General features: G+C 33.7%; 1 protein-coding gene across 1 annotated transcript in view; it reads right to left on the reverse strand.

The window, feature by feature from the left end:
* Positions 1-23,401, reverse strand: part of FAF1 (Fas associated factor 1) — a 480,711-nt gene that overhangs the window by 241,140 nt on the left and 216,170 nt on the right. The window contains exon 7 of the mRNA XM_045064498.1: positions 15,177-15,282. Within this exon, the coding sequence (XP_044920433.1) occupies positions 15,177-15,282 (106 nt within the window). The remainder of the gene's footprint in view (positions 1-15,176; positions 15,283-23,401) is intronic.

A 23,401-nucleotide genomic window follows, 5' to 3' on the forward strand; every position in this document is an offset into this window, starting at 1 on the left:
GAGGGAGAAGCAGACTCCCCGTGGAGCTGGGAGCCTGATGCAGGACTCGATCCCGGGACTCCGGGATCATGACCTGAGCCGAAGGCAGTTGTCCAACCAACTGAGCCACTCAGGTGTCCCAATAGGCTTTATTTTTTAGCATAGTTTCAGGCTCACAGTAAATTTCAGCAGAAGGTACAGAGGTTTCTCATATATCCTCTGCCGCCACAAATGCAGGCCTTCTCCATTAGCAATATCCCCACCAAAGTAGTACTATTTATTACAAATGATTAACCTACATTGATTGACATATTATCACCCTAACTCCATGATTTATATTGGGATTCACTCTTGGTATTATACATTCTATGGGCTTGAATAAATTTATAATAACATGTATCCACCACTGTGGTACAGAGTAATTTTACTGCCCAGCAATCTATCTTTTGTCTCTATACATTTGATCATTCTAGGGATTTCATATAAGTGGAATCATATAATATATGGCCTTTTGTAGACACAAAAGACACTTATTTCACTTAGCATAATTTTTTTTTAAGATTCATCTATGCTGTAGTATATATCAGTACTATATTCCTTTTTATGACTGAATAATATTCTACCTATGGATATACCATATGTTATTTTTTTCATACATCAGATATGTTGATGGACATTTGGATGGTTTTTATATTTTGTCTACTAAGAATAGTGCTGCAGTGAACATTCATGTACACATTTTTGTGCGAACATGTTTTCAATTCTTTTGGTATATGTATAGGAGTGGAATTACTGGGTCATATGGTAACTCTTTGTTTAGCTTTCTGAGGAACTGACAAACTGTCTTCCACAACTACTCCATCATTTTGCATTCCTACCAGCAATATCTGAGGGTTCCAACTTCTCAACATCTAATCAACACTTGTTACTGTCATCTTTTTCATTCAAGCCATCCAAGTGATATGAAATGCTTTTTCATTCTGGTTTTGGTTTGCAATTTTCTAATGACTAAAGATGTTGGACAACTTTTCATGTGCATACTCACTGCATATCTTCCTTTGAGAAATATCCATTTAAATCCTTTTCCCATTTCTTTTTGAAGATTTTATTTATTTATTTGACAGACAGAGATCACAAGCAGGCAGAGAGGTAGGCAGAGAGAGAGAGGAAGAGAAGCAGGCCTCCTGCTGAGCAGAGACACACACCGCTGCGCCCACCCCCCCATGCAGGGCTCGATCCTAGGGACCCTGGGATCATGACCTGAGCCCAAAGCAGAGGCTTTAACCCACTGAGCCACCCAGGTGCTCCCCTTTTCCCATTTTTAAATTAGGTTATTTGTCTTTTCATTGTTAAGTTATGATAGTTCTTTATATTCCAGATATAAGTCTCTTATCAATAAGTGATTTGGAAATATGTTCCTCCATTCTGTGAGTACTTTCTTTACTTCACTGATGGTATCCTTTAAAGCATAAAAGTTTTTTAATTTGATGAAGTCCAATTTACCTATTTTTCCTTTTGTTGTTTGTCTTTTTGATGTCATATCTAAAGAAACCATCATCTAACCCAAGGTCACAAAGATTTATTCCTATGTTTTCTTCTAAGAGTTTTACAGTTTTAGCTTTTTTATTTAGGTCTTTGATCCAGTTGATTAATTTTTACATATGATGTGAAAGAGTAGTCCAATTTCATTTTGCATATAGATATCCAGTTGTCCCAGCACCATATGTTGAAAACACTATTCTTTCCATGTTTAATTGTCATGACAACCTTGCTGAAAATTAACTGACTTTGAGTGTAAGGGATTTGTTTCTGGACTTCTAGTTCTGTTCCATTGATCTATAGATATATCCTTATGGTAGTTATCTTTATAGCCTTGCTATGCTCATCGAATTTTAATTCACTTACCACAAGTGAAACTAATGACTTTAAATTGATACCATTTACTTTTATGTATCTCAATACATAAAAAATCTTATGTAGTAGAAAGACTTGTTATGTTAATGGAATTAACCTTTAAAGTCTTGTTAGATCCTATGTATTCAAGGTTAAAGTCTACTTTAAGATAAAAATTAAAAATCTCAATTCTAGAAATTCAAACACCATGGCAAGAAAGACCTCTATTTCAACCTTGAACCTCTTAACACCTTAAATATTAAAGAGATATTTACATTCCACGGGACATATGTAAATATGTAAATACATATTTACATACATGGTGACTACCTATTGACTAGTTCTCTCTCTGCCACCCCAACCTCACACACAAGGTTCAGTTGAAGCACATATAAATTTCTAAATTCACATGTAATGACCAAATTTTAGAAGCAGGAAACTCCTCTGAAACCATTTCCTATCTTTCATAAATGACCCAGACCCAGAGCAGCTAAATGAATTACCCAAACTAATATAGCTAAGAAAACAAAATATCAGATATTAGAATCCAGGTTTCCCAATTTCTTTTCAACTACTGGATGGTGACACACATAAATATTTGCTCATTCAATAATCATTTATAAGGCGCTACATACTATACTTAGTACTATAAATATGAAGATTAAATGACTCAGATCCTACCCTCAAGAAGCCTACCATGAGAAGGAAAATAAACACAAAACAGAAGAACTGAGGTATTGCAACAGAGGTATACACCAGGTTCAATGGGACATGGGTATTTTATGCATACTTTAAAGTTCCAAGACATTTTATATTTTCACCAGCAAAAACTTCGAGTTTCTGCAGTTCTCTATTAATGTAAAGTCAAACAAATGAAAAAGAAATACCAAGCCACTCAGATGACTGTGCAGCTTGTTAGTAGCAGGAAGATTAGAACTCAGATTCCATATACCATAGTGTAATGATCTTTCTGCTATCACAAGTTAACAAATTGCCAATTGAAAAATAGATTAAATCTGTAAGACTGCAGCCCCTAAATTTAGAAAACAATTTTAAAAAACCAGCTATAACTTCATTTACAGAGAAAACACCAAGAAATGACCTGGCAGATATTACAAATTAAGGATGCCATAAATCTATTTTAAAGTCAGAATTTTATTTTACACTTTTGTGGGCAAACTATCCATTCTCAGTCTCATTTTTAATAAATAAGTGAGAGTTCACATAGCCAAATCAGAGAGATCTCTCATAACCCCCATGAGAAAGTACCTATTTATGTCAAATTAATACTTAAAATGCTCGAAATACTCAGAAAGACTTGAGTGACTTCACTTTTGCGAATGCCTTCAGGTGCAAATAATCTCATTAAGTTAGATTCTTTTTTAATTCAGTCATTCATTAAGCATACCATCTCTTTAACAAATTCAGTGGTAGGCCCAGAAATAAAGAGATGAGGTTGATACTTTTCCTGTTCTTAAGGTGCTCTTATTCTAACGGGAAAAAAACAAGTAAACAGGTAACTGCAAATGAGTGTGGTAAATGCTACGACAGATATATATTTACAGGGAGAGGAGAAGCTCAGCAAAGAGAGAATAACCAAGAATTTGACTACCCAGATTGAATAACGACCTGCCTCGCAACATCTGGCTTCCAATCACTTTTGGCAGTTTCAACAAATCAATTTCTCCCCTTCATGGGACAAAGATTGGTCATACATGAGGTCATTCAAAAAGAAAAATTTTAAAAAGCATAATCATCTCTAAAGCCAGTTCCCAGAAATCTAGAATAACTTTTGAGCAACAGAGGATATATATATCAATAACAAAGATAACTAATTAGAAGAAATTGACATTCATTTAAATTTATGACACATAAGCATGTTAATATATTACTTTTAGAATCATGTTCCACATATTGCTCCATTCATTATATACAAACATTGGTTACAATATCTGAAAGTACAATTACCAATAGAAATTAGGACTTATAAGATATTTTACTATATTTCTGAAATTTCAAATTCTAAGCAAAGTGATCCATGTGCATACCTATTATTAGCAACAAAAATTTTTACCCACAAAAAAACCAGCAGCCTTAAATACACCTTATTAAAGTTCCCTCATTTTACAATGTGAAGCATAAGGGAAATACCTCCCAACTCAACAGAAATGAACTGATGTTTAACTGATATTCTATAATAATAATAGTTATTATTATTAGACATTACAAACATACCTCTTAGTGGGAAATACTTCACATTTTCATCAGGCAAAGGCAAGCATCTAAATGTGAAGTGCTTTTTTTTTTTTTTCTGAAGATTTTATTTATTTATTTGACAGAGAGAGACAAAGAGACAAAGCAGGGGAAGTGGGAGAGGGAGAAGCAGGCTTCCCGCTGAGCAGGGAGCCCTATGCACACTTGATCCCAGGACCCTGGGATCATGACCTGAGCCGAAGGCAGGCTTTTTTTTTTTTTTTTTTTTTAAGATTTTATTTATTTATTTGACAGACAGAAATCACAAGAAGGCAGAGAGGCAGGCAGAGAGAGAGGAGGAAGCAGGCTCCCTGCAGAGCCAAGAGGCTGATGTGGGGCTCGATCCCAGGACCCTGGGACCATGACCTGAGCCGAAGGCAGAGGCTTTAACCCACTGAGCCAGCCAGGCACCTCTAAGGTGCTTTTGATAATAGAATACCAAAAGTACTAGAAACAAATGGCGACAGCATAATTTGAATTTAACATATGTAAACTATAACTTTAATGTTTATGAAATGCAATTTTTACAAAATTGTGAGTAAGAGAATCAACAATGTCACTATCTCACTCATAATTGGTTTTACCTAAATATAATTTTTTATTATTATAGTCAATTAGCCAACATATAGTACATCACTAGTTTTTGATGTTGTGTTCAACGATTCATTAGTTGCATATAACACCCAGTGCTCATTATAACACGTGCCCTCCTTAATACCCATCACCTGGTTACCCCACCCCCCCTCATCTTCCTCCCTTCTGTAAGCCTCAGTTTTGATAATTTTTTCCTTCAGAATGATTACAGGATCTCTTCTATATTAACTGCAGTGTGATAAATATAGTAACAGTATGATCACAAAAGAATTATGACAAGTATCAAATTGGTGAAACAGAAAAAAATCACAAAATGAAGGAAAGGGCCTGAGAAAGTCAACTGTAAAACAAGATTTCAATTCACTTGAAATAAAGCTCTAGTTTGACATAGGAATCTTTAACTTTCCTATGTATGTTAGAGGAGTTTCCAATGTTGCCATCTTGGATAGACATTTACTATACTAACATTTAGAACAGGCTTAGCTCTATCAGAGAAAAGAGAATTATATAAATGGATAGAAGTTAATGCTCTGGAAATGCGACATAATCAAGAGGTCCAGCAAGTATGTAAAAATTCTAAAACTGCTTATCTATAAAATGGAAGGTTCAGTCTCTTTTATAAGATGGTTTCTCTCTTTCTAGCTACCTGCTTTTTTTAAACTACCTATCTGCAAGGCAAGGAAAACTTTATCAGTATTATTAAATATTCCCCTCATGGACAATTTGAAAATAATTCAGACTATATCAGTCAAATAAGAAGTCATGGCACCCTGAATTCTAACAACGAAACAGAAATTACTGATACACAATAGAATCTTATTTAGAACACTTTCTTGACCTTTCACTCCATTGGCTAATCCTGGACTTCCTCTGGAGTCATCTTACACTGCTCTTCAAAAATATAATTAAGATTTACACTTACCCAAATAGAGGATATTTAATCATAAATATCATCCCCCCATATACACACATACAAATATGAGCCCCATTGTCCTTTACACAGTCTTTGTTTTAGAAGGAGAAAATATTTTCTTGGCTGTCCACAGTCATTTCAAAAGCTTAACTAAGAGTAAGAGGTTCCTCTTTTACCTTATTCTGGAATTGGTCAAATCATATTTATTTCTTCACTGTTTTGTTTTTTTTTAAAGTCTCTAAGTCAACCCCAACAAACATCTGGCTTTTATTCTTATGCCTTCAATTACTTTTAGTTTGTGGGCACTTGACTTTTCTAACATAAAGTTTTAAGGAAATTATTCCATAATCAATGTATGGAATAGCTGTAGCCAAAAAGGAAAAAATTCCTTCCTTGACTTCATCTACCTGGATACCTACCATACCTCTGGATACCACAAGCTAAAACTACTGGCATTTTAAAAAATTCTATTTTGTACTTTAAGTGCAAATCTAATTTGTTTTCCACTGTCACTCATAGGACTTTCCCAGCATTACTCTTTTCCAAAGTACCTTCTTCCCTCATTTCCTTCATCCCTTTCCATCAAGTGCTCATGTTCAGTATTATTTCTCCCCCTGCTCTCCCTCCACCCCCATGCATAAGCTGTAAAATAGATGTAAAGCTTGGTGTAAGTCCAAAAATTTTATGATCAAAATACATACTTAGCAAATTGTTTGGCTAAATCTTTCATGTATGATGAAAGATTATTACCACAATTCATTAGCAAATTATAGACTTTGAAATGTAGGCAGACAAATATTTGGCCCTGTATCAATCAATTTGGACCAGCTGGGTAGAAATTCACACAATCCCAGGAAACCCGGGAAGTGAGGTGCTCTTTCATTTTTCATTCACTTGAAACATTAAAGAAAAATTATCATTCTATAAAAATGTCCACTTCTCAAGATTTTAGCAGAGCCATTTTAGATTGAGTTTATTTTCAGTCAATTACTACTTGAGTGACCAATAAACTGATCATTTTTCTTGTAATCAAATGTGGAAGAATAGTGCCTGTGTATAAACAGGCATCATAGTATTTGACCATTATACTCCAGTTTAAAAGCTTAATATTTAATAATGGTTCTGTTGCCCTAAAAAGGGGAAGGGTATACTTCTACATACACTAAATCATCTTGGAAACTAGTTTTGCAGTTATTCATAATAAATATCATTAACATTCCTTCTCTGAGCCTCTCTAGCCTAGTAAGGTGACCCTGTACAAAGATTCTGATTGATCCTATGTCTGTCTATTTTGGTTAAGCTACAAGGCCCTATATGGGGACAGCTGCACTTTGGGAGCAACTTAAAACAAATTTCATCTTAGTGGCATCTAATCCAGTGCTTGGTACAAGACGCATGTAAAAGTCAGTGTCAAAATTAAACAATGCCGGCTTTGCAATGAACAGATGCTTTTGCCTTGCAGCTGTAAAAACCTTAAAACAATCCAGTACTCTACTGTCTGGTCACGCAATGACCACAAAGCAAGGAATACATTTTGTCGTTTATATAAAATGTTTGTTACAAGCTTTTAAGGTTTTTATCGTTTAAAAAAAAAAATTTTTTAAGGAATGTATTGAGGGTAATAATAAGATAATATAGCTCTAAACTGAGCTATAAAATTTTTTAAAGTTTTATTTTTCATACCAAATATGCTTGAAAAAGAACTCCTTGACTAGATAGTATTAAGTCAAATAGAAGACACATTAGATGAAAGAAAAATTATCATAAATAGATGTTTAAGGGGTTATGGCCAAATAATCTTTGGTATATAAGGATAAACCTGTAAATAATTTTTAACATGCAGGCCTTAATATACCTTGAATTAATCTAGGTTATGTTTATGAGCACTTTATATTCACTTAAATATAAGTGATTTACTTCTCTCTCTCTCTCTCTTTTTTTTCCTGGGGTTGTCCGGGAGAAGAATGAGGTCATTATTCTTATTTTATGGCTGGAGGATACTTAAATGTTAAAATATTTCTCAGCTTAAATAACATGGTACCTACTAAATCTATTAAAAAAACTGTAGCCTTTTCCAACCCTTCCCCTACAGGACAGAACCTTGTCTCTGGCATTCAGGAATCTAGGGGTTAATATTTTAATACTGAAATAAACTCTTCTTCATGAGGAGAAAGGCTCCAACCACTGTGCCAATGAAACCAAAGAATCAGCCCCACCTAAGTAAGTGACTGCATGGTCATGGCCAAACCACGTTTGCTAACTGAAATTTTAGATTTAAAGAGAGCTTTTTATGGTACCTACAAGAAAGTGAATCTAGTAGTCTACCGTCAGTTTTAAATAGTCCACTGTAAAATAATTTTTGTACGTTTTCCTAATCATTCATATTTTTTTTCTCCCAAAGGACATTAATTCATTAAAACCTCATTGCTTATAAATTTCATTATATGTTTTCTTGGTTGAAGATTTAGGGATCCCCCTTATATTCTTCCCCACCTCAAAACTTATACTTAAATGAACAAAGTCCCAAAGTAATGATATTAATAAGAAATAAATCAAATTTTATTTTAAATATCAAAGAAGGCATCCTACTATTAAAAGTCTTTGAAAAATAAAATAAAATGTTTTTGTAGTTGTTTTTACATTTCTACATTTTATGTCCTAAGAATATAATTAACATATATTGATATATGTTAGTGCTTTATGTCTTTTAAAGTATAAATTCTAGACATTCATTTAAAGAGATGGGCCAAACTTAGAAATAGTCATCTCTATGACTTGTTTACAATTATCTTTAAGTTATATGTTACTGGCATGTAAATAGTCATCTCTATGACTTGTTTACAATTATCTTTAAGTTATATGTTACTGGCATGATTTTGTTTTATTCTTTGCTTATAACTATAATAAAAATGCACTTGAATTAGTTTCAGTATGCCATCAAACAAAAGTAGGCCATGCAACAAAAATGTATTAGAATTAAACTTAAAAGTACAAAACACAAAACTTACACTCCCTAGATATGATCTCTTGTATTTTATCTAACCCACATAACTTAGAAGAATCCATTATTTTACAGTGTCCGTATTCCAAATTACAACTGTACAAAATAAACAGCTTTAAGGATAACCATAAATCTGCACAAACTGGGCTTGCTAATTTTCTTGTTGTGTCATAATAACTTTGGTTATTAATTAGAGTTATGTTAACAAGAACTATATGAAAATATTTTAATATTTCAGGTTATTAATTATACAATTTCGTTCACATTTAATGGACTTTAATATACTACCTATTTTTATGGGGCCATGCAGAAATTTGTAAAAATGGTTGACTCAAATAAATGGTTCTCTATTAAGTGCATTTTATCCTTTTGGGTTCACTCAATATCAGCAATATATTTTTAAAGTATAAATTTTACTTAAAAAATACATAAGTAAGTCACAAACCAAAAGCTAACAGATGTGTGACTTCTAATTAGTTATAATAATCTCTGCTTCAATGCCATTAGAATGAGCCTTTCTTTTCTTTTGAAAACTAAAAAAGCTTTCCTTTGAATTTTAAACTGTCAGGGTGCTTCAAAGTCAATGTACAAAATCTGCTTTGATTAAAAATTTTAGACATCTACAGTGATAACTTTATGAAAGGAAAATATTAAATTATAATTATCCTAAACAGACACAGTCTTGTGAAACTAACCCTACATTCATGTTAAAACACAAAGAGTTGAATATAATGAATTTGATTCATCCTCGGACACAAAGCTTCACCACAGTAAACTCAGTCAACTGTTGCTCTTGCGCCTATATTCATGGTGCTTAAATAGCGCACTTTAAAACAAAAAAAACTCCAATTGGCTTTTCATATATCCACCCTCCCCAAAAATAACGCACTTGAAAAACTCAAATGATATGAAAGGCTTCAAGGCCTCTTTTCTCCCTTTCATAGCCCTTTTTTTTATTTCTGTTTGCAGTAATCTGCCTTTCTCTTTCTCTTTCTCATTGCTACAGAGCAAGCGAGGAGGCTCAGAGCTTTGAAAAGGGGGCTCAGTGTGTAATGGGTCCACTAGAATTAATTTACTTGCACCAAATCCATTGAGCACAGAGGGGTTTTTTTCTCCCCCTCTCTCTCTCTGTCTCTCTCTCTCTTCTCAAATCATTTGGAGTCGAACGCAGCCCCCAGCCTTTGTAATTCTAGTAAAGCACTTAAAGTGCACAGTAGGTGTTCATGAGGACCATCTGGTCAAAAGCAAAACAAGCTGCTGATTTTGCCTTTGAATAGAATGAAGCAAGTGTGAATTAGTCTCTTCAATTAGCACTATTACAACCTGTCAAGTGCATATTGTAAAACAGGATTATTACAGTATTGGTCACCAGTGCAATTATTTACTCTCTGCCTTTTCTTGCATATAAAAATGTCTTATGTTTATTAGTTTCTGATAACTGAACATAATTTCTCTTAACCTAGACATTTCAAAACTACCAACACACAAATCTCAGATTATGAAACATGGCCAGTTAAGATGATGTTAGGATACACATATCTTAAGTAACAAAGGACTAAAGCATTGCCTTTAATTCTTAACAAAATTTCATTGTTTCTATCTTCTTGGAAAATAAGTGAAAAATACTTACATGGGCTTAAAAAAATTTCTCAGAGAGATTATTCTAAAATACTTTTGGAGAGAGACTTGTCAGTTCCAAAGAGCGGCAGTGTAAATATTACTTAAACTATTTCCTAAGGGGATGATTTACTAAGAATCACAAGTAACTTCAATATTTATAAAATGATCATTTGCAATTTGTTCACTTATAGTAGTTAGTATGACTTGAACAGATTATAAAATTCAACTTGAAATGAATAATATACATACATATTAAAAGAAGCTCATAATGTCCTTTTCTGAAAGCTGAATAAGGCTTGAATTCATTGCCCAATTGCTTAAGAAATTATATCCATTCTTGCTAAGATGTCATTTGTGATTTTAAATTTTAAAAAATCAAACTATGATATATGCTAATTAAAATGGGTTCATTCTAATTGAATTTATTTATGCCATTTATCTTGAAGTAAATTTATAAACCACTTAAACTTTTAATTAAATAAGCACACAATTTAATTTACCCTCTTGCATATGTACATTCTCAGCTACTCTACTCTTCAGTTCTGTGCCAGTACCCCCCCAACTGGAAAACAAACAAACAAACAAAACAAACAAACAAAAAAACAACTATACTTAAAACACTTACAGAAAGGCATGTTAGTAAGTAGTTATAGTCAACCCAATACCAGAAAATTGCTTATTAGTACAATGTATAAAAAACTACATATTTAATACTGTTAATGATCTCCAGCATCAAAGGAAAATAGTTTAAAATACACGTTACTCAAGTAAGTTCAGAAAGTAGCAACTAGAAAAATAGGCACAAAACCCAATGCAAGTTTCAAATTTGCAGAACCAGAACAAACAAATTTTCACAATTATTTAGCCAAGATTATTTTTAAAGACTGGTATGATTTATGTATTTAGTTTACTTCTTGTCGCCAATTCAAACTACTGGCTTCTCACTTGACAATCACTAATATTAGAAGTGAAATCTTTCACCAATTTATGCAAGATATATCTTTATAGGTCATCAATTTTCCCCTTTCACTCCCCCTAAGAACTAAATCAACATTAATGAGAACAGTGAGAATTCTAGGGTAAAGTGAAACTTGGAAGAGGATTTAAATAATTCCAGTAGCTATTTATCATGCTTCTCACTATAACAGATAAGTAATACTCCACGATTCCATATAAAAAATACTTAGGTTTCTTATTATTGTTATTCTGGGTCATGTGTGTATTCCTTAAGTTTGTATGACATCTGCAAAGAAAAGTGGGTATTTTGCCTAATAGAAGCTTTTGCAATAGTAATATGGACAACAAAGAATTAGTTTCCAAGAAAAGTTGGCTTGATTTCAGGGACTTCATAGTCTTTTCCACACCTGGGTTTAGGATTTGTGCTAGGCAAATCAATCTTTTTTCCCTTAATTGAACCAATCCCAAGTGCATTTGTAATCACAGATTTTAATAGTATTAGACAGTATTACTAGAATCTGTATAATCAACTGTTTAAAAATCTGAATTCTCAGTGTAGAAAATTCATTAAAATAAGGTAAGCTTGTTTACATTTTCAAAGAAATTCACTGTTTTAAAGTGTGGCAAGTAGCTACTTCAGGGCCCAAAAGGGTGGAAAGACAGACATGAAGTAATTGTCATATTATCTGATAATTTCATAAACTATTTGTTGAAATGGAAAAAGAGAAAGGATTTTTATTCTATGACTGCTTGCAACTTTCCAGTCTGACCTTTTTATACTATCACTGTCTTTTCCTCAAATAGAAGGATAATGTAAGTGGAATGATTTGTAAAGAGCTTAAAAAAATCCTCAATATCTAACTAGCTTAAATTAAAATCTAGAGCACCCAAAGGACGTAAGTCATGCATTGTAAGGCAAAAGACCACAGAGCCAGAATGAACAAACACTTGCGCAACTACGGTTTATCACCACTAACTTGCATGAACATATGGTCACTGAAGAGTTTATTTGAAATTCAAACTGCATCTAAGTTCTATTTTCTAATTCAGTATTTAAAAAAAACGTATTTTGTCTAGTTAAAGGTTGAAATCATAGTGCCTTTTTCAACCCTATTTCATTTAATACAAATTTGTCTCTGGGGGATAAACACTGCAAAAGCTTTTTTTTTTTTAAACATACACAAGGCTTTCAAAATTTAAAAATAGCAAAAAATGGGCTAATTTTTCACCTATAACAAAAATAATATACTCTTACCCTGGGAAAAAAAATCAGGTGTTTTTTTACTTCCTTTCCCTCATATCCTGGTCAGAATTCATCCTTGGAACTATTAAACAACACTGAAAAGATATTTCTAAAACTGATGACAGAAATTAATTTATAATTTAAGATATATGGAATCATTAAACTTCTACATTAATAGCAAAAATTCTAGCACTTATAAAATTATACTGCAAAATCATAACATTGTATTTTTATTGTGTTGCAAACTGACTTTCAATCATACAACAAAAAAGAACATACCTAAGTGTTACTATGGGTTGCAGGGCTGTAGCATCAGAGCAACTATTCCTCCTGAACCATTGCCTAGACCCCAAATATCCATAAATTGAAGAAGAAAAGTCTTAGGACTAGGCCTACAGAGTGTGATCCTAGACTCAGAGACTATACTCCTATATTCTTTTTTTCTAAATTGTACAGAATAAAAGAGCCTATAAGAAACTGTCTATTCACAAAAAGCACTGATACCAGAAATTGCATTTATTTTGTCCTGGCACCTAGAATTTCAAAATATTATTTTAAATAAACTTAAAAAGGGGAAAAAAAGAAAAAGAAGAAATCGAACTCTCGTGAAGAAATACATAAGAATATCTGTCTTTGCAAAAATATTTCTGGGACATTTTTCATTTAGGAAATGGTATGAAAAAGGTTTACTGTTTTCAAGTCCTTGAAGCTTAAAATATATTTGATAATCTAAATAGCAGGCCATGGAGAACAGTTTCAGCCAACTGTGGCGCACAATGGCACATTTACAGAATTTTAAATATTTCTTTTAATAATTGATGTAGTCATTTTGAATCATTCTGCATAGGATATCAGGTGTGAGCAGATTGCATTAACGCTGCTTAAACATTTCAACTTGTCAGTATGGCCAACTCGATTTCGGAAATATTTGCAGTATTTTCCCATCGAAACAGTAATAAAGGCAAAATAAATATATGCTACTACTTTATAATCACCGAACATTAATGAATATTTTATGTCTTTTTAAATCTCCCTGTTTAATTTAAAAGGGTGAAATTAAGTCTCCTCCCTGCAATATGCCAATTATCTGTAAATCAAACAATAACTTGGCCATTATGCTCCTTTTTGTTAATATAAGAGAAGCTAATTTGAAAACACTGAATGACATTTTTAGACTATCAGTTTAATAGTCCTTTCTGCCCTCTTGTGGGAGAAAGTTGAAACACACTCAAACTATAGAAATGTTAAAAAAAAAGAAAAAAGGTAAAAACTCTGGCTATAAAAATTTCAATCAGAAAGAAAAATAAAGCAGTGTGTATTTATCAATCATACATCGTACTAGTCTTCAATTTAAAAAGGTAAATCAACAACAAAATGAAATTTACTTTGTATTATTTTTGCTTTTCTTGATTAATATGGAATTGCCTTAATTACATCCAATATAGAATTTAAATTTTATTACCATGAAGTTACTAGACAAAATCTGGTATAGTGCCATAGTTAAACTTTATTTCTAAAGTAAAAGCATCAATGATTCTCCAAGGAATTGAAAATTTAGAGACTAGAACACCCATTATAGGGTTAAAATGAAATGCCAACCAATATGTTTAAAATCCTGGAAAAAAAAATCAAATAACTCAAACTTATTATTCAAAGTAGGGGTCAAGAAAAGTTTTAAAGATTTTAGTTACTAGTCAACAAACTATTCAAGTGATAAACAGAGAAAATAAACTTCTAACAATGAACTACTTATGGCAAATTCAGAAATTGAAATTCATTGACAAAACATCCAAAAAGGAAACCATTAATAGTCTAACCACTACTAAAATAATTCATATACATCTGAAAAATGACTGGGTGAAAACAACTCATTCTTTTAATATGACATTAATAATTATCTTAAGCAATATAGACCAAGAAAAAATTTATGAAATAATCCAAGATTAATCATAATTATCTTTATAAAAATATTAGTAGACAAATTATTGTTGTCTTCACAATTAACAAGATGTAATTGTCATAATCGTCATCTCAGTGTTTCTAAATACAAGTCCTGTCAAAGCCTTATACATTTTCCCCAGACGGATATAAATTACTGGCTTTTAAGTGGGTGGGGCCACAGGCGAAAAGGTACCTTTTCTCTCTTGGGGGCGGTTCTTTTTTGAAACAGTGGCCCTGGTTGGCCATGTTAAAGAAAATATTGACACTACATCTCAGATATTCTAAGCTAAAAACTGACAGTCTGCAACAGCATCTCACGAATACTGCCTAATGTTGGGATTGAGCTACTAAAGAAAAGCCTCCTCAAACTCCTTTTGGAAAAAGGCAGCGTACACATTATAAATAATATATTTGAGAGCAACCTTTCAAATAAAATATAGGCATATTAAAAAATGCATGCTGTCAACAATTTCCAAATTAATATTTTGACTTACTACTACAAAACCATAAAATACATTATATAACAATGAGTAATTTTTAAGCAAGGTTTTAAGTTGACTATTTTAAGATTTATCAAGAGCTCTATTTATAACATTTATTTTTCTAGGTCAAGTCATTTAATAGATCTACAGTAATCATTGATGCTCCAGTTAATTAAAATTAAGAACCCAATAATGAAACATAAAGAGAGTTTCCAACTAGAACAGATAAGCCCTCTTTAACAGGGTCAACATTAGCTATAATGAGCTACCTTTATTCCTTAGCTGTGAGACATAACTCACCTCTTGAATGGTACTGCTTCCTGAGAAGTTCAGGTTGTACTCCCGCTGGACTTCTCGGTGGGTGATGATCAGCATGAAGTTTTGATTTAATGATTCCTGCAGGGCACTGAAAGGGTTGAAAGAAAAACAAGGAACTCTGAGATGAACATGTTCTAGCTTGCTTTACAGCTAGCTGCAAAAACCCCAGGAGTACCATAACCTCCACACAGGCATGTCCGGGCCCAATGTTATCATCTTTTCAGCTCCTAAAGGCAAGAGAGGATGCAAAGAGCAACCAAGGGGAGCTAACCTGTTAACTCCTTCTCTACCAAGGTGTTTTTAAATTTCAATTCTAAACTCTGTGTATACATAAGAATTTTCTAGAAGTCATATGCATATGTATTTCCTCCAAGAGAACCAAATTTTTTAATTATATAAAATTCCAAACATGCTACTAATATGTAAATTCAAAGACTCTGGTTCAAATCCAAGTGAAATATAAAATATTATTTATCCTCATGAATGTTGTATAAGAATAGAAATACGTTTTAACTCAAAATTCAGAAAATACTGAAATCTACAGAACTTTAACTGCTCTATCAGAATTACTTCAAAACATCTGTGCTTTCACTTAGAACTCGGGAATACAAAGAATTTAGACATTGGAGAATTCAGAGCAACATTAACCAAAATGTTAGAAATATGTCAGAACCACAAAGAGTAAATGAAATTAACCACATAAATTAAGAAATATAAGTTGTGGTTCTATTTGTTTATGACAATATTAAAAAGCACTATCAACACTGAAAATAAAAATCTGCCACAGTTGTGTATAAATAATCTATACTGGCAGCCCCATGCTTGTAGAACTGGGGAAACAATTTGGTGTGCTACACAGTTTTGGCCTTCATTAATCCTCCTTTGCTATTCTATAACTATGCAATAAACATACATGCAACATACAATTAGGATTAAGAAGTTAATTTGTCTCTCTCATTGTCTCTCATGGAGTTCCCAGGTTAATTACAGATGAAAAATATCTAGGAAACACCAAAATACAGCATGAAATATTATTGATCAAAATCAAAGGAAATGATATCCAATTAAAATAGTTTCTTCCGGCAGAAAGCTTTGTCACTGTATCCTTAGCAGTTAAGCATAATGCCTGTCACACTGTAGATAAATATTTATTGAACAATGAGTAAATTGTGAATTTCCAGAAAGCAAGAGTCTTACTCATCTTTGTATCTCTGAAAGCAACATTACTTTCTGGAAAACTACCAGGGGATTAAGATTTTTATTTTGATTCATGTCTTTCAACATTAAGTCAATGCCTTGTATTATTCCAGGCATTAAGGAAACCAACCCAAATACACAGGTCCTATCCATAAAATACTTTACAATCTAAGAAGGGTAGACAGATATATAAATAGTCAGAGTAAAATGTAATAAGTAGAACTGAGAAACTGAAAAAAAGTGAAAGAGGGGAATGGTTAGGGAAAGCTTCAGAGGAGAAGAAAAATGCAAGTTGAAATATGAAGGATAAGTAGGACCTTTGTATTTATCATTTGGAAGGCATGAAATTTTTGCTTTGTTTGGGGAATAAAGGTGGCATTTTTTTAGACAAGAAAAAAGTAAGTCGAAGAAAACAGCTGTTCATTCACTCAGTTAACATGTATTTATTGAGCACCTATGTACATTTATGACATTGCTCTAGCTGCTAGGGATACAGTAGTGAACAAGAAAAATATGATCCCTGCTTTCATGAAACTTACATTCCAGTAAAGGAGAAAGACAATAACCAAATAAATGAGTAAGTAATTTGAGAAAATACTAAGTGCTGTGAAGTAAATAAAACAGGATTACAATTAAAAAGGTAACAGAAGGGCTGAGTGAAGGGAATTATTTTCAACAGAATAGTTACGGAAGGCATCTCTGAGGAAGTGCCATTTAAGTTGAGGCTGGGATGATAAGAAAGAGATAGCAATAGTCTGATCATGTAGGTCCTTGCAGACCATAGTAAAGAACTTGGTATTTATAGTAATTGCAACGGAAAGCCACTGGAGATTTTACACAGGAACATAGTTAAGAACTGACTTACATTTACATGTATACAATACTATTCCGGCTGCTCAGGCTATGGTGAAGAAAGAGTAAAGGTTGGGACAGCTAGGAAACTTAGGAGGCTAGTCCTGGCAAGAAGTGGTGGTGACTTGGACTACTTTAGTAGAGGTAAGAGAGGCAAAGAGGGTGAAGTGTTGTCAGGTTCAGATATCTTTTAGAGGTAGAAGCCATACAAATTACTAATGGAATGAGAGAAAAACATAACCCCAAGTTTCTGGCCTAAGCAAATGGAAGGATGGAATTGCATTCAACAAGGAAAATGGGTAGGAACAGGTTGGGTGGGGAAATTAAGAGTGAAGTTTTGGATATATTAAGTTTAAGATGCCTATTACATATGCAAAAAGAGATATCATGTACATCTGTACAAAGGCCAATGTCAACAAACACAGCTCAGAGCAGGAGAGTTCATAGCACATAGAACGTATCCAGATTTTGTGAGCAAAAAAAATAACCTAGAGAAATAAGTTGTTTAGAGAAAAGGAGAGAGGCCACGATGGAGACCTGAGCATTCCAATCATTTGAAATCAGCAGAGGAGGAGGAGTCAGAGCAAAGGAGATTGACAAATGGTCAGTGAGATAAGAGAAAGACCAAGAAAGTCTAGTATAAGTAACTGTTTAATTTTAATTAGGAGAGCATGAGCAATTATGCCAAGTGACACTGAGACATTAAGTGTAGTAAGGCCAGAAAAATCACAATGTTGAGGAAATTGTTTAAAGTTCATTAAAACCACAATAAAGGATGTGTGAGAGGAATGCCATGAGGCTCAAACAGTAGGCTGGGTTAAAGTTTGGTATTTGTATATTAAATGAACTTGGGGTCAAAAGTGGCAAGTAATGGAAAGCCTACTTGGAATTTCAGGGCCTTTCATTGGTAGACCTAATTTGCAACTATTCTCCAAGATTTGGCTTTTGCTCTAGAGTTTGGCTAACTTCTCATGTCATGGCTAACTTCTTCACACGAAACTCAATTCAATCTCTGTTCACGTTGTTCTCATCCCCTTTTGCAACTATCCCAACACTGCACAGCTTTCAGGCCACCTCATGGCCTACCACTTGTATTTATTATAGACTCCCTCTTCTCTGAATTCCTTTATCATATAATTCATTCAATACTTAATAATAGCATATTATGTATAGTTTGCTTTGTTTCATGTGTGGAAGTCCTAAGTTCAAGACTATAAGCCTTTTCAGGATAAATATCTTATTACTTATCAGTATTTCCCTTGGCAAATAGCATATTCAAAGGTGATTCAATCGAATCCTATATACAATTAAGGAACAGTTCTGCACATTCTGAACTGCACATAGCTGCATATTTTTTGAGCCTACCTGTGAAGTGCCTATTTCTTCACAAAATTGTGGTTCAGAAAGGTTAAGTAATTGCCCAATGTCATGCAGCTACAAAAAGACAAAACCAAGTTTCTAAACTATATTTAATTCTGTTCTTTATAGCATCCTATCTCCCAAATGGCTGGGCTGCTTTAGGGATACAAAGATAAATAAGACTCCTGCCTGCTGGGAGTTCAGAATTCATTCTTCCTATAATTATTTGATTCTTATTATTTGTAACAGTCAGGATAGACTATTCACAAAATTTAAAAAAGAGTTGTGAAGATTGTGAAGAAAGGAGACAATACTCTAAAGTAATATGAAGAATGGATAGTGATTTGACAGGTAGCTATGGAGGATGATTTCAGGCATAGACTAGTCTGAGCAGAGATGGAGACTGGAAAATATAAAGAAAGATGTAGAAGGCAATGAGGAAGAAGTGTAAGGAAATGTGAAGAAGGGTTTGTGAAAAAGAAAACTTAAAAAAATTAAAGACCACCATTATGGGGCTACAAATGAAAGGTAAGCAGCTCAGAATTCTGTAATTTTGGTGATTACATAGATCCTCCTTTATCTTTACATATGAATGTACACATATATTTAATACCTGTAGTGCTTGCTTTTATGCAATTCCTTAGATATGTTTCTTGATCTTGATTGGCAGACTTGTGCAATAACTTCGCAAAAAAGGTTTGCCAGCATGAGCATTAACCACCAGACTACTTTAGAAGATCACTTTTGGGGCATCTGGGTGGCTCAATCAGTTAAATGTCTAACTCTTCATTTCAGCTCAGTTTATGATCTCAGGGTCTTGAGACTGAGCCCTGTGTCAGGCTCCACACTGGGAGCAGTCTGCTTAAGACTGTCTCTCCCTCACTCTTTGCCCCTCCCTCCCTCTAAAAAAACAAAAACAAAACAAAACAAAAACAACAAAACCTCATCATGTTAGCCTAGTTCTATAATTTCTCAATAGTCCTGGCAGAGGTTAAGTTGGCCAGAGAAAATATTTATAGCTTTAAACTGCTTGAAAGTCATAAAGCCAGATTTGAGTCCCTGCTCCACTGCTTGCTAGTTGTTTGATTTTGAAAAGTCAATCATACATTAAACATATTTGCTGAATGTCTACCACATAAGGCCTCATTTTAGGTACTTAATTATTCTGTAAATTCTCGGTTTCCTCTTCAGGAAAAGGGTATTAATTCTTCATAGAACAATGAATATTAAATTTTAGAAAGCCACACAGAAATTTTTTTCCAAGTGGAAATTTTTATTGCATATGAAATAGAACATTTTTGAGTGTTCTTATAATAACAAAACATTAATAAAAAGACCTATAGTGTTTTGTGGCAGTTATTTTTCATTTTTTAGTTCCATTCCTCTATAGGAGTTCATAGAGAATAAAACTTTTTTTGATGCACTGAACATAATTATATAAGCCTAATGTTATCCAGACTCACTCACAGTGTTCTTTTTTACACAGGTCTTGTTTGGGGTTGATATACCACATTCATGCTTCTTGTGAGAATGGTTCATCTGGAGGAGTAAGTAATATCTGTGACCTAACTCATTTCCTTAGCCATTAACAATGATGGCTAGCCTTTGATGAGTGCTACCATGTATCAGGCATTAAGAACTTCATGTCAACTTTATGAAGTTATAACTATCATTTTTCATTTTACAGATGAAAAAAATGATGTTATATTACTTGCCTCATACACACACGAAGTAAGTAGCAGTGACCCAGGTCTAACTCAGGATTTGTCCTCTAGGTACAGGGGAAGGGAGCCCAGTAAAATCATAGTTCTGCCTTCACTGAGTTTATTGAGAGATTGGGAGACAAGGAAATTTACAACTCCTCTTTGGTTCTGTTTGCTAAGAATTTTAATACCACTTCTCCTAAGGTGCTATGGAAATAAAGAGGAAGAATAGCTAAATTTAAACAGAGTCTTTCCACAGAAGCTGGCATATCAACTGAGCAAGTTTGTTTCTTAGTTTTCTGAGGGGTTTTTCCTGGGTGGGGTGGGTGGGGGAGGACAGGGACTGAAATGAAAGAGGGGTGAAAGCAGTAAAGAATTTACTGTGGTCACTGGCATAATTTGCAAAGACTTTACTGTTAAATATTATCTAGGCAACTGATTCTAGCTGCAACTTAGCAGAATGAATTGAAACCTCACCCGTTACTGCACCTAGGAGCAATTTTCTAAGTGTCTTCTAAAGGTTGGCTAGCATAGTTAGCCTCAGATAATCCACCTTCAAGCAGTTTCTTTTACTTCAAAATGCTGTTAATACTTAGCATTACTCTACCTTCAAATTCAGAGTGAAATTTAATGTTTAAACTGCAGTAAGAATCACGTACATTGCTCCAAGCTTAAAGCTAGTGGCTATGTGCAAAAAATATAATACACTACAATATAATACAATGAACATTAATATTTTTATGCAATAGGAGACCAAGTGTTAGATATTTTCATATAAGCTATCTCATAACTCCCCTAGCCAGTTTCTTCGTTTTAAAATTGGCAGGGAGTTGGTTAGGGGGTAGATGCCTGGGTGGCTCAATCACTTGAGCCTCTGACTCTTGATTTCAGCACAGGTCATGTTCTCGGCATTACAGGATCAAGCCCTGCATTGGACTCCATGCTCAGCAGAGTCTGCTCGGGATTCTCTCCCTCTCCCTCTGTCCCTCCCCCCATTCACAGTCTCCCCTTCTAAATAAAGAAATTAATTAACTACTATTAATTAACACTGAAGTCACCAACACAACACTGGGAATAGAATTTCTAGGCATCTGGTAGATATCTAGATAATCTGGTAGAATTTCTAGATAATCTGGTAAAACACCCCGTCTCTGCTTTCTTTTTTGTCCAGAAGTTTTACACTTCTAGTGCCCTTTCATTAGCAGAATGTCCACCTCTGCCTGGGGTGATCCTGTTTCAATTTAACCATGATTATTTATCAGAAATCAAGAAGCCATCTATAAAATATCTGTCTTCTATTAAGTTCTCTGGGTTAATTTAATATATTTTATATTCCCCTCCAGCTTTTTTTTAATAAAGGGAAAATAATGTGTAGCAAATTTTAACACACAGGACCCAGAAAATAAATTTGAAACTAGATACACTTTTATTACATGTGGACATGAAAAGCGATCAATTATTAGTCTCTATGGATCAAGTATTGGTAAAAGCAACACTATGAAATAAATCTAACAGTCTACTGTCTCGACTGAGTTTATTTCACACTGAGAAAGCACTTTAGTGATCCACTTACACAGAAAGCACATGGCTATTTAATATGTATGATGCAGTGATTTCTTAAGGTTAACTTAAAGCTGCATTATGGTAGTGAAATAATCAATTGATCATCATGTAGCTATATACCTGCTGGTAATTCCTGATTAAGAAGAATAGCTTTCTTCCTGCCAAATAGCAGCAGGCCCATTTCATAGGGTAGCACAGTAGTAGGCAGGATATCCTGCATCAAAGATAATAACAGTAATTTAAGGATTTCCTTTCCAGCAAGTCCTTGAATCAAGAATTCCCTCTTAAATTTTTCAGCTAGCAAATCTGGCCGGGCTACACCACAGTCTTCCTATTAAAATAGTTACTAGTTCTAAAAGAAATACTCTTATAAGGTATAAACCCATCAAGATTAAACACCAACCTAGGAAGCACAACAAATTCAGACTTAGGTTTCAGGGCTCTTATGGACTGAATGTTTGTGTCCCACCTTTCCTCCCCAACCCTGCTAAATTCACAAGCTGAAAGTCTAATCCCCAATGTGATGGTATTTGTAGGTAGGGCCTTTGGAAGGTTAAATTTAGCTAAATCATGAGGGTGGGCTCCATTATGGGATTAGTGTCCCTATAAGAAGTGGAGGGAGACCAGAGGTTTTTCTCTCTGCCAAATGAGGACACAGCAAGAAGGCAACCATCTATAAGCCAGGAAGAGGGCTCTCACCAGGAACCAAATCTGCCCATACCTTTCTTGATCTTGAACTTCCTAGCCTCAGAACTATGAGAAATAAATGTCTGTTGTTTAAGTCACCCAGTCTATGGTATTTTGTTATAGCAGCCTGAGTTGACTAATATAATGGCTTTTAGAGCTTCTGTATTCATAGTACCATGTAAACAGCTGCTATCAGTTGAGTATAAGCTTCTAAATGGGTGTTAATCACATATTTATATACACATCCAAATTAGAATCTCACTCATTAAAATCCATGGTAGAAAACAATATGCTTTGGTCAAAACTCTTGTAACTGTAAGAAACTTAAAAACTGTGCATTTTTGGTTGGGGTATGGGCAAAATGGGTTAAAGCGAGTAGGCGATATAGGCTTTCAGTTATAGAATGAATAAATCACAGAAATAAAAAGCATAGTATAAGGAATATGGTCAATGATATTGTAATAGCAATGTATGGTGACAGACTGTAGTAACTACACTTGTGGTGAGCACAGCATAATATATAAACTTGTGGAATCAGTATGTCGTACACCTGAAACTAATATATAACATTGTGTGTCAACTACACTCAAATAAAAAATAAATTTTAATTGTAAATAAATGTGCAAAAACAATTGTGCATTTATTGTATGTAAATCATATATCTATAAAAAATGTAAACCATAAAAATAAATACTTGAACAATCTGATAACTACCATTCTTGTAATTAATTCTTTCTTTTTAAGATTTTATTTATTTATTTATTTATTTATTTATTTGAGATGGGGAGAGAAAGAGAGCAAGCACAAGTTAAGGGGGGCAGCAAGGGAGAAGCAGACTCCCCACTG

This window comes from Mustela putorius, unplaced genomic scaffold (assembly GCF_011764305.1).
Source record: "Mustela putorius furo isolate JIRA1106 unplaced genomic scaffold, ASM1176430v1.1 tig00003853_pilon_pilon_pilon, whole genome shotgun sequence".
In the NCBI taxonomy this organism is placed as follows: Eukaryota; Metazoa; Chordata; class Mammalia; order Carnivora; family Mustelidae; genus Mustela; species Mustela putorius.